Source organism: Salmo salar, chromosome 06 (genome assembly GCF_965601325.2).
Source record: "Salmo salar chromosome 06, fSalSal1, whole genome shotgun sequence".
Lineage (NCBI taxonomy): Eukaryota > Metazoa > Chordata > Actinopteri > Salmoniformes > Salmonidae > Salmo > Salmo salar.
The window spans coordinates 73397264-73411190 of record NC_138296.1 but is presented as its reverse complement, the minus strand read 5'-3'; the positions used below and the strand labels follow the sequence as shown (position 1 = coordinate 73411190).

Genomic DNA, 13927 nt, shown 5'->3' with positions numbered 1-13927 from the left:
AGCAGTAATTGTTTCAAAACATCTCCTGACCTTGTCACTGATGCTTCATGAAACAGTGTTGTTTGATGAAGCGATTGTCTGTATAGTTTGTTTGTCCTTTTCCCCCAGCATTGTCCCAACCATATCCCTTCTTATTAATGGTATCTGTTGCTTTTATACATGTCTTACTACTCGAAAGTCGTCTCAATTCTCGTTCAAAAAACTCATGTGGCTTATTTTTCAAATTGACATGTTTTGTTTCCAAATGTCTGCGCAAGAGTGAAGGTTTCATCAAAGTTGTGAGATAGTACTTTTGCACATATAACACACTGTGGCTGAGGAAAGGCACTACTCCAAATATAAGTGAACCCCAAATCAATGTAGTTCTCATCATATTTGCTCTCCGATGGTCCAACGTCCGTGTCTGTTGTTCGGTGCTTTCCCGGGTAAGGGGGCAGTAGCTCTTCGACTGCATCAGATTCACAACTGTCAGTGTCCATGCTAGCTGGGCTAACAACAAATGTAGAATTACTGATGCTAGCATTGGATATGCTCGTGGAAGCAGAACAATTTGTGTCGTCTACAGGTTCAGGTGTAGTACTGCTACGCTGGTAGTAGCAGTAGTAACGTTACCAGTAGAGCTGGTATGGGTGTCTATGGACCTCTCTATTGCCCCGTTGGAAAATATAGATGGACTCTTTGAAAATGTGAAGAAAAAAATAATATATATTTTTAATGTAAATCACATTTTCATTTAGCGTACCCCCGACGACATTTTGCATACCCCTGGGGGTGCGCGTACCCCAGTTTGGGAATACCTGACCTAACCTTTATACCTCATCAGACACCATACATCCCACAATGCCTTTCGCGTTAAGGCATTTTGTACTTGTTAACAACGCAGCCAGCCAACAACGCAGCTAGCCATCAACACTGTTGAGCAAACAAGCTCTGTAAGTACCGAATAATACACCGATTAGCTATTTATCGCCACAAAATGACAATCAGCAAAGAGCTGATCTACTCTAGCCTGAATTTTCGCAAATCAGCAGGCTTTGAGATTGTGACGGAAACATGTCAGACTGAGCATTTCGAAGTGTAGCAAACTAGGCTAACTAGCTATTCAGCAATGATGATAATAACGCCAGCTAACGTTACCTAGTCCTTACTTCGCTCCTCTTTGTCTCACTTTAACATTAGTAAATTACCTCTGCAGTGAGAAGCTACAGTTCAGTTAATTACTTTTAGAATGTGTCATACGTCAAGGTGCATGCATGTCACATTGTGTTGTTGTTCACGCCTGCATTTTGTTTGCTTTTTTCCAGGTTTTGGAGACTGGTGTTTGGAATCTAACAGCATCATGGTCAACGTACTAAAGGGTGTTCTTGTCGAGTGGTATGCAGGCACAAAGCCTATCATATTGTATGATTATCAAACAGAAATCAATCAAGCTAATCACATGAATCATGCAGAAAATCCAGCCTGTCTGCTATACTGTACCAGCTATGATAATCAGATGAGTTTCAGGAGAAAATCACAGGTCTCATATCTTCTTTCCCCACAACTTGAAACAGTGACCCTGCCATGAAGCAGTTCCTACTGTACCTAGATGAGACATCTGCCCTGGGAAAGAAGTTTATCATCCAGGACCTTGACGACACCCATGTATTCATTCTGGCCGAGGTGGTCCACATTCTCCAGGAGAGAGTTGGGGAGCTGATGGATCAGAACTCCTTCCCCATCACTCAGAAATAAAGAAGGAAGTAGATGCTTCAGCAAACTTACAAGTGATATTCTTCACAAACATCGAACTGTCTGTTTGGGGGTTTTTGTTCAGTGAAATATTTATATTTATAGGTATGAGCCTTTATTCTGCATGCCATCTGCCCAAGTTTTTTCCCCCAGTTATGTGGAGTAATTCAAGGAATTTATTTTTAAATATGAAATGTTTATTTGTTTTTCATCCAAACTGGTGCAAATATAAGTTTTGTTAAGTGTGTTGTCTTGATTATGCTTTAAAATGAGACTGGTGGCGATTAGCCTACATTGCAAACTTGCAAATGACCAGTGTTTCAGCCCACTTTAATTCACCTGTTTCTATGGTGTATATTCATAACTTTTAGATGGCTTAAATTAGATGTAATAAACTTTTGTACCTGTCTCAATTAGCTTTAAAATGTGTTTTATTATACATTTCCTGCACTCTTTTCTTATCCATGATTAGGTTTCTTGGGTTTTTATGGTAAAGCCAGTCAATTATGTTATATTGCACAGTAAGCTTTGAAGATGTAATCAGCGAGGATGGAAATATACCCAGTCTCTTTTGTTATTGTGAACAGGGAAGAAAGATACATTATTTTGTCCATGCAACAGCCAGTACAGAAACGACCATCATAATCAACCGTGCGCATGCGCCGCACACCCACCCAAACTTGGCGACAGCTGAGCTAGCTAGCGGTAACCGTCGTTTGCTAACATCATGGATGAGTTTCAGACTGGAGAAGAGGTTAGCTAGATGTTCAAAATTGCTAATTAATATATCTAGCTAATTAATGTAACATTTGTTTAAATGTAATGCTATTTGAAGACGCATGCTAGCAATGTTAGGTAGCTAGCTAACGTTACTGTTGTTCCCCAGCTACTATAACTGTTCTGCATCCCTTTGTCTTTTTATCCTGCCAGACTGCCTTTGTCGTTGACGAAGTGAGCACTATCATCAAAGAGGTACTTTTAGCCAAGTGAAAAGTTAGCTAATGGTTGCATTGGTAGGAGACATTCATGTTCAGCAAAGTCGCCTAGCTATTTTCTACCTTGCAACAACTCATCACCCTGTTGCTAAGGACATTATGTTGGTTGCTAGCCACTTATCAATATGAGCAATGCCACTAATGTGGGCTTTGACACGTCTGTGTATTCATTTGTATTTTCTCGGGATAGTCAGTAATTTCAGAAACTAAGCCTGTTCCTCTTTTTTATGTCTTTACTGTCTTTTCAGTCAGTAGAAGGAGCCATAGGAGGAAATGCCTATCAACATAGCAGAGTGAACCAATGGACCACCAATGTAGTGGAGCAGTCCCTGAGTCAACTTAGCAAACTGGGCAAGCCTTTCAAGTACATTGGTATGTAGCCCTGCATGCAAGGAAAGGAAAAGTGTTTGGCTGGGCTATATCAGGCCGTCATTGTAAATAAGAATTTGTTCTTAACTGACTTCAAGTTTAATAAAAGTTCAATAAAAAATAAAGCCGCAGTTACTTTATTTCCTGCACTAAAATATACCATCACCACTTTCTTTGATGGATCATCCTATACAATGATCATACTTACATTCCACATTGAGATAGATTTGTGTGTTATTGCTGAAAGGGGTCGTTTCACTGTTGTTTCTCTTTCTCCACAGTGACCTGTGTTATCATGCAGAAGAATGGGGCAGGTCTACAGACAGCCAGCTCGTGCTTCTGGGATAACACCACTGATGGTGAGAATCTCTCTCACAAACACACAATCTCTACAACCAGATTATATGAGATGGAGATTCTGTCATTGATCCCACCTAACCTTCTCTACCAGGAAGCTGTACAGTGAGGTGGGAGAATAAATCCATGTACTGCATCGTCAGTGTCTTCGGCCTGGCCATCTGAATCTACCGCCTGCACTCAATTACACTACATGAATGAACGTTTGTTTTTCCATTCCGTCCAAACTGATTGTTAGCATAAAGCCCAACATTATACGTTGGTTATTCAATTATTGCATCTGAGCTCCTAGAGTGTGCAGCTCTTTTTTTCAAAAAGCCCACCATACCAAAGTATTTCTACTGCTTCTAAAGACTTTTTTGCATCTTGTTTGTTTAGATTTTACAAGGACCAATTTGTCATGTGTTAGGATTTGTTAGTGACGTTTCAATAAATGTTTTCAATCATTGCTTGTTTGCCAGCTAACAATATAATTCATTCTACCACAACACCTATAGGCCAGTGAGTAAAGAGGTCACCCCAGAGACAGTCTTATCGTCAGATAGCGTGATGACTTCATCAGTACTGATCAGTTGAGGACTGTCGTGTAGGAATGACGCCCCGTCAGAAGACAATGCCCAGAGACATGCATGTTTTATATTTTACAAGTTTTAATATTTTCTGTATACACAAGTGCTTTATTTACATGTGATACAGTATTTACAGTGTTGCTCAGTCATTAAACATAGGATGTTGTTCTAATTTAGTCAAAAGAAAGTCTCTACCATAAAGAAAATCATGGTTCTTACGCAAACCTCAAAATAACCACCACAATCATCTCCCTCTAAGCCACAAGTGTGTATGTATATATATATATATATATATATATATATATATATATATATATAAATAAAAAGATGCTCCATCACAAACAAGAAGATTCAGACTGCAGTCAAAGTTTGGAGGAAACTCCTGACCCTGGTACAAAGTGGAAACAAGGCACCATCTTTATTAGAATACATGTTTGGAGGATCAGTGGTAACTCTTTCCTTCAACACAAACAGTTCATTCATTTGGTTCAGACAGAAAATGACCAATGGTTAGTGATGAAAACTAACTTGCCACCTCCTTGAGCCTGTATCCATAAAATCCTGCATCAGGTTATTGAGTACAGAAAAAAAAGTTACAAAACAATAAGCTAGAATGTTATTTGGTTAATTTGTACAAATGAAATTTACATATAGCCAAAGTACCTTTGAAGTAAACAGAAAATAAAAGCTTTATGAAAGGCAAGCTAAAATGAACGATGGAAGGGTCATATGACAAATATGCTAAATGCAACTTGAGTATTCCTTTAACACACAGATGCCTCCAGGGGAGGGACGAGTGGCAGTGGGTTTTCGCTCCTCCCTTGTACTTGATTGATGAATTAAGGTCACTAATTAGTAAGGACCTCCCTACACGTGGTTGTCTAGGTCTTAATTGCAAGGAAAAACCAAAAACCTGCAGACACTTGGCCCTCCACGGAATGAGTGACACCACTGCCTTAATATTTCACAATACACATTTCACAAGACATCACAATCAAATGATTAAGCATTAGAAGTCTTTGAATGAATTTAAGATATGGAAGATTCCTGAAGTCTAGACTATTGCGTCGGGAATGTGAAAACTGTAAACTTTTTTCATAGCAATTAAACAATAGTGCCATAATTTTGGGGGGCAAAAATGACAGGATTTGGACACCAGGAGTACAATCATACAGTTGCTTCACTTAGGAATGGATTGGCAAAGGAGTGGGTCAACTGCTACACCTACTCAAGTTAAGGTTCTCCCTGCTGGTTATTATAACACATGGTGGTAGTCAGGTAAATATTCAGAAAACTTCACTTCTATGGGTATTAGATTGATGGATATGCATGCTTATACTCTTAACATCCAGAGTATATGACAAGCATACAACAGTGAATTGCTGTTCTATACTGGTTTTACAACCATTTGAGATAAAGGTCTTGGATAAAAACAGTGGCAGCATGGTATGTTTTTTGCAGAATTACACCCCCCCCTCAAACTCAGAATGTCAGAGAGCTTAGTAGGAATGGCAAAAAAAACATTTCAGGCACAAAAGAGACAGTAGTGGTTTAACACTAGTTACATTGTGATTTTAGTATAAATAATAAATCCCATGATCAATATTGTCACGCTTTCCTTCAAAGTTAATTTATATATCCAAGAATTATGATATGCGGCTCATGATAACCAAAAGATACAGTGTACAGAACGTTTGTTTTTATGTGGCTAGTTGATGACTAAAATGCTATAAAACATTTGACCATACCTGCACACCTTTCCTTTCTCTGAATTTACATTCAGAATACACCATTTTTCAGTTAAAAAATATATTTATGTACAGTTACTAGGGCTGGCACAACTCCCGTATAACCGTGCAACCAACAGCTGGATGAAGACCGTCAAGACGGGACGGCCGGGCATTCGCGCATTTCAGTCCGTTTCTGCGGTAACGTACTCTTAACGTGATTAAACTTTTTCGCTCCTTGCTGAAATAAGAAACTAGCAAACTCCCCCCACAAAGCAATCAGAAAAATAAGTAATTACATTTCTATGGCAGCACATGCAGTCAGGAGCGAAGGAGGAGAAAAATGTGTGTAAAAACAAAAACGGTTATTACGGAGACCGCGGTCATTTGGCTGGCCAATTACCATCATTCAAAATTCAATGACCTTCACAACCCTAACAGTTACAGTATATTAACATTTGCATTATTTATGCAAACGTTCCTTATTTACAAATGGTGGTTCATTCATTGAATATGCTCTCCAATGAGGGGATTCGATTAGGCTAGCCCAGGCAGGCGTAGTTTGCACCGGGTGAAAAGTGATTGCAATCGTTTTGTGACCGGGCTGCTTCCCGGGCCTGAGCCGGGTGCCCCGTTCTGGCCGACAGCAAAGTCGGCTCAAAACAAAAGTGACGTACGTTAAGCACGTGGAGTGATGAGTAGGATTCTGTGTTCACAAGCAAAAGTGATTGATTAAAAAGCTTTATCTGCCTTCCCAATGAAAACTAGTTTAAAATGTTAGTTATTTTTTTGAGAAGTTATTAGTTTTGAGAAGGGTTCGCCTCCCTCAGTCTTCACCCGGTCACGTGATGGGCACTGCCTGGTGCAACCCGGGCCAGTTTAATAGAATCCCCTCAAGGATTCAATCAGGACAACAGGGGAGTGAATGACGCACCAATCAGGAATGGATCAGTCGCTGTCGCTCTCATTCTGGTACTTGGCTGTTGCTTTGATGGCACGGCCATTTTGCAAAGGCATCTCCTCGTAATCGCTCCTTCATAGAAAATAAATACATATCAGTCTGAGCAGAAACATTTAGACATTCAAAGCAGGCATATGCAGAATCCGATATCTAGAATTGATCTCAAGACAGTAACGCCTACATCTTTAAGTAGAATGATGTATAACAAAGGCAATGAGAGACAGTTAATTAACATGACTAGTTACCCATATATGACTTCATCATCTGAGTCATTGAGCATGGAGAATGCAGGATTATCCTTCAACTGGGAGTCTAATACACAAGATAATGAGATTGGTTACTTATTGTCTTGTCAGACTCATCTTTCAATTCTCATTGCATATTTTTTTTCTCCTCAAGAATCACTTACCATAAATGGCGTCTTTTGAGGGGGAATACACAAATGCTAATGTGTACAAGTAAAAGTTGAGTAATCCATAGAAAGATAAAAATTCAGCTGGTATGTCGAGTTAAGGATCAGATCTAAGTAAACATATCTAATGCATGCAAAGCTCATCAAGATGACAATATTTTGAAACCTATGCTACTGACTGCAGAATTCACAATAGAAGAGAAGACGTCAGTGGCAGGTAGCCGAGCGGTTACGATTGTTGGGCCAGTAACCGAAAGGCTGCTGGTTCGAACCCCAAAGCTGACTGTATTAAAAATCTGTCCATATGCCCTTGAGCAAGGCACTTAACACTGATTGCTCCTGTAAGTCGCTCTGGATAAGCGCGTCTGCTAAATGACAAAAAAAGAAGACATTGACAAAAAAGGATATAGTTCTGGTAATGGGTTGACAACTCAGCCACAAAGTTGTCTTGCAGAGCCTTGGCACCAAACCTAAGATAGAGTATCGCCATGCTAGAGGGAATGGAACAAATAAGATATAATTACTATTATTATTATTGTTTGATCCATCCAGTTTAGATACCATGACCAGGCTCAATAGAAGTCAACAGGTGACAATGGCCGTACCTTATTATCAGGACCACAAACGTCAGCGCAGTCAGAAACTTCAGCCGGAGATCTGATGACCAAGATGAGACCACAGTTCAATAGAAAGAATATTAGGAAAGGCTAAATGAGTGTGGATGTATCAAAGGCAACCCATAACTCTATCGGGATTAGAATATGACAAATGCATCATTGTTACCGGTATAGGGCATGTTCTTGAGCTCAGAACAAGCTCTGACGATGAGGAAGATGAGATACAGGATGTACAGGGTCACCACCACCAGGAAGAAAATCTTCATGCCCTGGAAGTACAACAACACCTTTTATCAACATGATGGGCATTGCACTACCTCCACCGTTAATGTCCAAACTTCTACCAGGTTGAAAAATATATATAATTATACACTGGACATGTGCTTCTGAATTTTCCATAAAAATGATCTTACAGAAGGTAAATGTGTTCCACTCACCTGGAAGTTAGCGATGTCCACTTTGTACTGGTAGGTGGGGTCCTGTAGCTCATTGACCCTGTGGATGTAAAGGAAATTAGAGCTCATAACATCCTTTTCCAAACAGAGTATGTTATACAGTGTTAGTTTGACAGAGTTCTTCAGACTTACGTTTGCCATATCCCCAAGGTAACTGCTGAGAGCCACAGGAGGCCGACAATGACCAGCTTAGGAAGATAGAACGTCAGACACTTCCTCTCTCCCTGAGACAGGAACCAGAATTATCCAGGATTTGAAAAAAAAACAAAAAAAAACACAGGGCACCAGACTGATTTTGGGTTCCAATACTAAAATATAGAGTTTGGTTAAAGATGAATGTGAGACCCACCTGAACCCGGATGCCGTGGTAGACACAGAGCCAGAAGAGCAGCAGGGAACACAGGAAGAGGGCCTGGAAGAATGCATCAAGAGTCCTCGGAAACCAGCTGTTAACCAGGAACGACAGTGGGAAAAACGGATCTGAAACACAAGAACCCCAACCATCAAAACAGGTAAAAACCTCAAAGACCTAAAGACTGTAGCGTATATGGGTTTTAACAGCAAGGTTAGGCCTTCAGAAGGGTACATTCAAACATATTACAGTTTAAATATCAAGGCCTGGTGTGCAGTGGAAGGCACAAAGGAAAGAGTGGTAAACAACTCAATGACTCACCGTTATACAGCAGTAGTAGAGGCAGCAGGATGGACATCCACTTCTGCTCAATGCCCCAGTCTCTCATGGAGAACTTCCTCAGAGAGTGAGCAAACATGCACTGCAATACACAACAGCAAAGACTAACATACAAAGACAAACATACACAGCAGAAACAATAAATATTGATTCAATTGCATAGATCTCTTACCGTCACCATGAAGGTCAAAACCACAAAGACAAACCGGAACCAGATCTCCACTTGAGAGAACGAGGGATTATACATCTTCCACTGTGAGAGAGGAGAGAGAAATGTGTCACTGAACTGCAGTTCAAAGCCACTGTGTGTGTCAGTAGGATGAGATGCATCTTCAGAAACAGCCAGCTTACAGTTTAAACAGGTTTTCCAGCCAGTGTGTTGTGAGCTCACCATGAAGTTGACCTTGACTTCGTAGGTGATGTTCTCCAGGCCTTTGAAGCTGACATTGATCTGGTACTGTGTGTAATTCAGATAGCCCAGGTGCACCACGATGATCTCATCACACTTCTGCAGGAGGAAACAGCAGGATAGACACCTTGTTCATTTACCAATTGGTTGGTTGATAACTGATTGATGACTGACAAACTGGTTAATTGATTAATGAATGGATAGACCGATATATTGATTGCCACTCACAGCGCCACAGTGCAGCATTCGTGATTTCTGGTGCACGTTGCTGCGGATGTGCATGACGCTGGCATCCTGCATGACTCCCTTCAGCTCCACGTTGATCTCAAAGTGCTGCAGGAAGTCCACCACTGAATAGAGACAAAGGCAACAACAAAAAAAGTTGTAAATATCCATATGACATGAAAGTCTTAAGGAAAAATACCATAATTTATAAGGGAGTAGATCTCACCAGTGCTGTGTTCCACCTGCATTATACAGGTGAGCCATAGCTGTTGGTTATAGGTGGAGAGGGGCGGGGACTGCAGGATGAAGGGACCAGTCTGAAACCATATTAGATCCATACTCAGAACATCACAATGTCAAAGAGTGGACATCAAGGTGTGTCCAGGACTTGTGGGATCTAAGTGTTGATTTTGGACTGTGCACTTTTTCTCCCTTTTACCCTCTCAGTCTCACAAATATGTGTAAGCATCAGGGTGGTGCGGGTTTGTGCACTAATAAAAGCCATTTCTAACGTAAAGCAAACAGTTACAGCACATTCCCTGCGATCCTGGCAAGACATGTATTTATATGTTTGCTTGTCTTACCTTTATGGATTGATTTTTGTCCAGCAGTTCATCTCCGCTGTATTTAGTCTCCGCAAGGATTTTAGGACCTACAGAAGAATGAACAAAGTAAGCAAAAGGATTCTGCAAAATATTTCTCCAGGTCTTCAGAACCAGGTCAGGACCAGACAAAGTTACTGCACAAACAGGCTTGTCACGCCTATAGGCAAAACTAAGTCCTTAGTCTTCTCGACTAGATCACTTTCCTACAGCAAATCCATCATTGTGCAGACATAGCATTTTCAACATTCTTTTCACTTTAGGGAAATGGTGTAATATTACCAATAAGGATCTTTCTAGTAAGGCTTTAAGAGAAAGAGAGCGAGAAGAAGGTGGACTTATCAGGATTTCCTTGCAGATAAAACTTCAGCCAGTAGACGCCAGTCATCACCCTCTGATTATGTTGGCTGGCTGCTGCATCACCCTAACTTAGCCTTTCTGGCTCACTGTTTCCCAGCAGTAATATAAACTTGGGCCCACTGCGGGTATACTAAGAGTGTGCACATTGATAGAATATATGAAAACTACATACCTGCTATACCAATGAAGACAGTGAGGCCAAAACAGATCAAGAACACCACAAAGACCAAAACAAAGTGTCTTTTGGAGAGTGTGTAGAGCCGCATGGGGGCTAGCCTGAAATTGAGAGAGGATATCATGCTACAATCAGTTTCCTGCAAACAATCTCAGAGTCCTCTCTATATGATGAACATTTCTTGATTTAAACACCTATGCTCAAGACATTAAGATGTTGTCATAATAAAATGGAAGCATAATGCAACTCAGTAATTTGGGCTAGTTTAGGAAGCGCGAGAGGCTTATTATTTGGCCAGCTATAAATTACACACCATCAGCTTTTGGAAACGTAAGAAAAGAAATTAGGCACATTAGAAATGTTAATATATTGCTTAGTAACACACACCTGTACCAGAATATAAGACAGACGAAAAAACACCTTCCACCAAAAACACGGTGGCGAGCAAACTAGTTAGTTAACGTGTAAAGTAACGTAGGTGTGTCTGTCAACTTTGCATAGGTTCCCGTTGCAAGCAGACGACTGGCAGAAACTAACGTTTCGAGATTAAAAATTTACGATATGAAGTGGCAACAATAGAACTAAGTTGTAGATCGTCTTTAACATGTGAACTTACACATCCATTTCTGTAGATTCTCACTCCAGAATCGAGATCAACTCAAAACGTCCAGGTAAAATCCACATCCGTATACATCAGTCTGTATGCGACAACCAAATGAAACGTCACCACTGGATGTCGCGGGACTGAAGTCACGTGGGGTCAGGAGAGTAGGAGGAGCTTCTTATTGTAGCTCAGTTAGAGAGGGTGGATTTGGTCGTTGCAACAGCATATATCAGATTTTCATCCTTATTTCAACTCTAATGAAAAACCCTATTTCAATTTTGCCTGTATACATCAAGACCCATCATGCATCCAAACCATTAATGTATATGAACCCTGGATTGCTGATGCTATGTATTGGCCATTGATAGGCTTTGAAGCCACCGGTCTGCCATATTGGCTCTCCCCAGTAGGAGCAGTCCATAGGAATGAATGGACAAAATTACATGTATTTAAATTTATTTGATTGTAGTGGGGACAGTAGCATTTGTAATCTCTAAATATTATACTTTAAGGAAAATGTTTTAATATATTTTGTCATTTTTATTTGTATGTTTAGCTCACATAATATAATTTAAAAGTATACATTAAGGTATCTGTAATATAATACATGTGTCAAAAACGAATGTAGACATGAATAAATACATTTCTATAGTTTCCAAAATATGTTTTACAATGGTGGGGGAGTGCCAAAATGCAAACACGGCGGTTTCAACACAGCGCACCCTTTAGGTAATCTAATGTATATAAAAATAATTGATCTAAATTGACTATTTAATCTGCTGTTAGATTAAATACGATGATTGCACACTGTATGGTTGCAGAGATACTTTTGAGAAGATGGGAAACTCCATTGAAACCGTATTACCGACGTGTACATTGCCCCTGCGTCGTCAATGGGCCGCGCGGTGCATTGTGGGCTATTTTGGGACAAGCAGAGCTCTCCATCAAGGAGTGAATGGGAGTCAATTGGGCGCCAGCTCAAAAACCCCAAATTAGCATGAATTTCGTGAATAAGAACTACAACATTACACATATTTTCCGAGATGTAAGATAACTAACATTTTCTCTGTAATATCAAATAGCTTTGGAATCGTGACATTATGTACTTTCGAGGAAAATAGTCAGGTTTCTAGACTCATTCCTTTACTTTGAGAAGGGATTGCTTGACGATTTTAGCAACCGCGCGACAAAGCATGACAACGCGACCGCGATTGGTTGACAGTCTGCTGGTGGGAGTCCCAATGGGATTCCTATCTCTGATGGTAGACTATTTTGTAAAACCTCTGATTTGTGTTGTAATTTCTCAAAACAGTTGCAAAACGTTCTGTTTTGCAAAAAAAACTCGCGTTTCTATTGGAAAGATTAAGGTAGGTCCCGCCCTGTTTGCTGAACCTGTCCAATAGAAACACAAGTTTTCGTTCCATTTTGCAACTGTTTGGAGAAATGAATACACCCCAACACTTGTTGCCTTCACCCAGTGGCCTGTGAATATATCATATAGGCCTCTGCCATAATGACCTTAAAATTAAGGTAATTTGAGAATTTTATTGTATTATCAGCAGAAGTAACAGCATTTTTTAAACTAAGAAAGTAGCCTATAGAGACACATATTTGACGTAAGATCCCATAAAACCGAAAGATGAATAATGAAACGCGTATCTAAACCTGCAAAACACGGAACTGTCCAAAGAAAACCAGTGATGCTTTATAGCGCACCTGAACCACAATGCGCCATGTTGAAGGTGGTGCATGTCTGCAGCTGTATATTCTGTAAAGAAGGCTATATCCATATTGTAAATACACATTGACAAATGTTATTAATCGTATCCTTATGTTAATAGCTACATGAAAATAAAATGCCGTTAATAGGCCTAATGTATGCTCACAAATGCTTGTTCATTGTAGAGTAATGATTGAATTAACACAAAAATACATATATTGGATTATTTGATATTGGTGTAGTGACCCTATAATTTACCTGTAAAAACGATCGTCGCGGTAAGGTGTCAGGTCTTCCTTTAATTCGTTATAGACCTCCTGTATCTTCTTACAGAAATATTTAAGTTCACTGTACAGAGGGTTTTCGAAGGCTAGGTAGTCGGTGTCCATCGTGCCGGTGTCGGAGGATCAGAAAATGGCGATGGGAAATAATCCGCAGCCTTTACAAAACAACGCCGGTGTCTCTCTTTTGTGTTCTCTCGTTTAATTGAAACTGCATGCAAAGCTTTTTTGTTCGTGCAGGTCTAAAGAAAAAGCACAAAAAAACGAGGGGGCGGAAGCGAACATACAAATACAGCGGTGAGAATCACGTGACATAATTCAGCACCACGGAGAGAGGGAAGCGACTGTGATTGAAGATCAATGCTCCTACAGCTTTTCATCTGCATTTCTGCACGGATACAAGGTTTACTACATTAAGAGAAAGCTATTTTCTATGGGACTTTTGTGCCCAACACACATTTTTTTAGAGGGCTACTGCTACTAGGAATTACAATTTTAGCTTTATAACATAGTCAAGTTGATCATTGTTAAATGGAACTCGTAAGCTTATAGAAGAAACCTGTACAAGGATATAAGGAAATCATACATTTTTCATTATGAAACACTTACAGGGTTCCCACAGGGTTCCAAGGCACTCCGAAGTGCTTGAACGATAAAATATCACATC

At 40.1% G+C, this 13927-nt stretch overlaps 3 protein-coding genes across 4 annotated transcripts; 2 read left to right on the top strand and 1 right to left on the bottom strand.

Annotated features, from left to right (window-relative positions):
- The first annotated feature begins 854 nt into the window (after positions 1–854).
- Positions 855–2142, top strand: gtf2h5 (general transcription factor IIH, polypeptide 5). The gene is given in 3 exon segments (NM_001141298.2): positions 855–932; positions 1305–1374; positions 1554–2142. Coding segments are annotated over 2 exon segments (216 nt in total). The 5' UTR covers positions 855–932; positions 1305–1339; the 3' UTR covers positions 1735–2142.
- An 80-nt stretch (positions 2143–2222) lies between these two features.
- dynlt1b (dynein light chain Tctex-type 1b) lies at positions 2223–3900 on the top strand. The gene is made up of 5 exons (XM_014205643.3): positions 2223–2485; positions 2662–2703; positions 2975–3098; positions 3377–3454; positions 3547–3900. Exons 1-5 carry the CDS (start codon positions 2459–2461, stop codon positions 3615–3617), a joined length of 342 nt encoding a protein of 113 aa, XP_014061118.1. The 5' UTR covers positions 2223–2458; the 3' UTR covers positions 3618–3900.
- Positions 3901–4415: 515 nt separating this feature from the next.
- Positions 4416–13543, bottom strand: tmem181 (transmembrane protein 181). Of its 2 annotated transcripts, none has more exons than XM_014205641.3 (17): positions 13238–13543; positions 10653–10756; positions 10103–10170; positions 9745–9835; positions 9522–9643; positions 9276–9392; positions 9057–9137; positions 8867–8966; positions 8543–8673; positions 8326–8417; positions 8176–8233; positions 7905–8007; positions 7727–7778; positions 7530–7612; positions 7119–7208; positions 6955–7021; positions 4416–6781 (listed from the first exon to the last, which is right to left on the bottom strand). In XM_014205641.3, the coding sequence occupies exons 1-17, from the start codon at positions 13366–13368 to the stop codon at positions 6697–6699; spliced, it is 1575 nt and encodes a 524-aa protein (XP_014061116.1). In that variant the 5' UTR covers positions 13369–13543; the 3' UTR covers positions 4416–6696. The 2 variants fall into 2 exon arrangements, with proteins under 2 accessions (XP_014061116.1, XP_014061117.1); XM_014205642.3 differs by lacking the exon at positions 13238–13543 and adding an exon at positions 11272–11394.
- Positions 13544–13927: the final 384 nt, after the last annotated feature.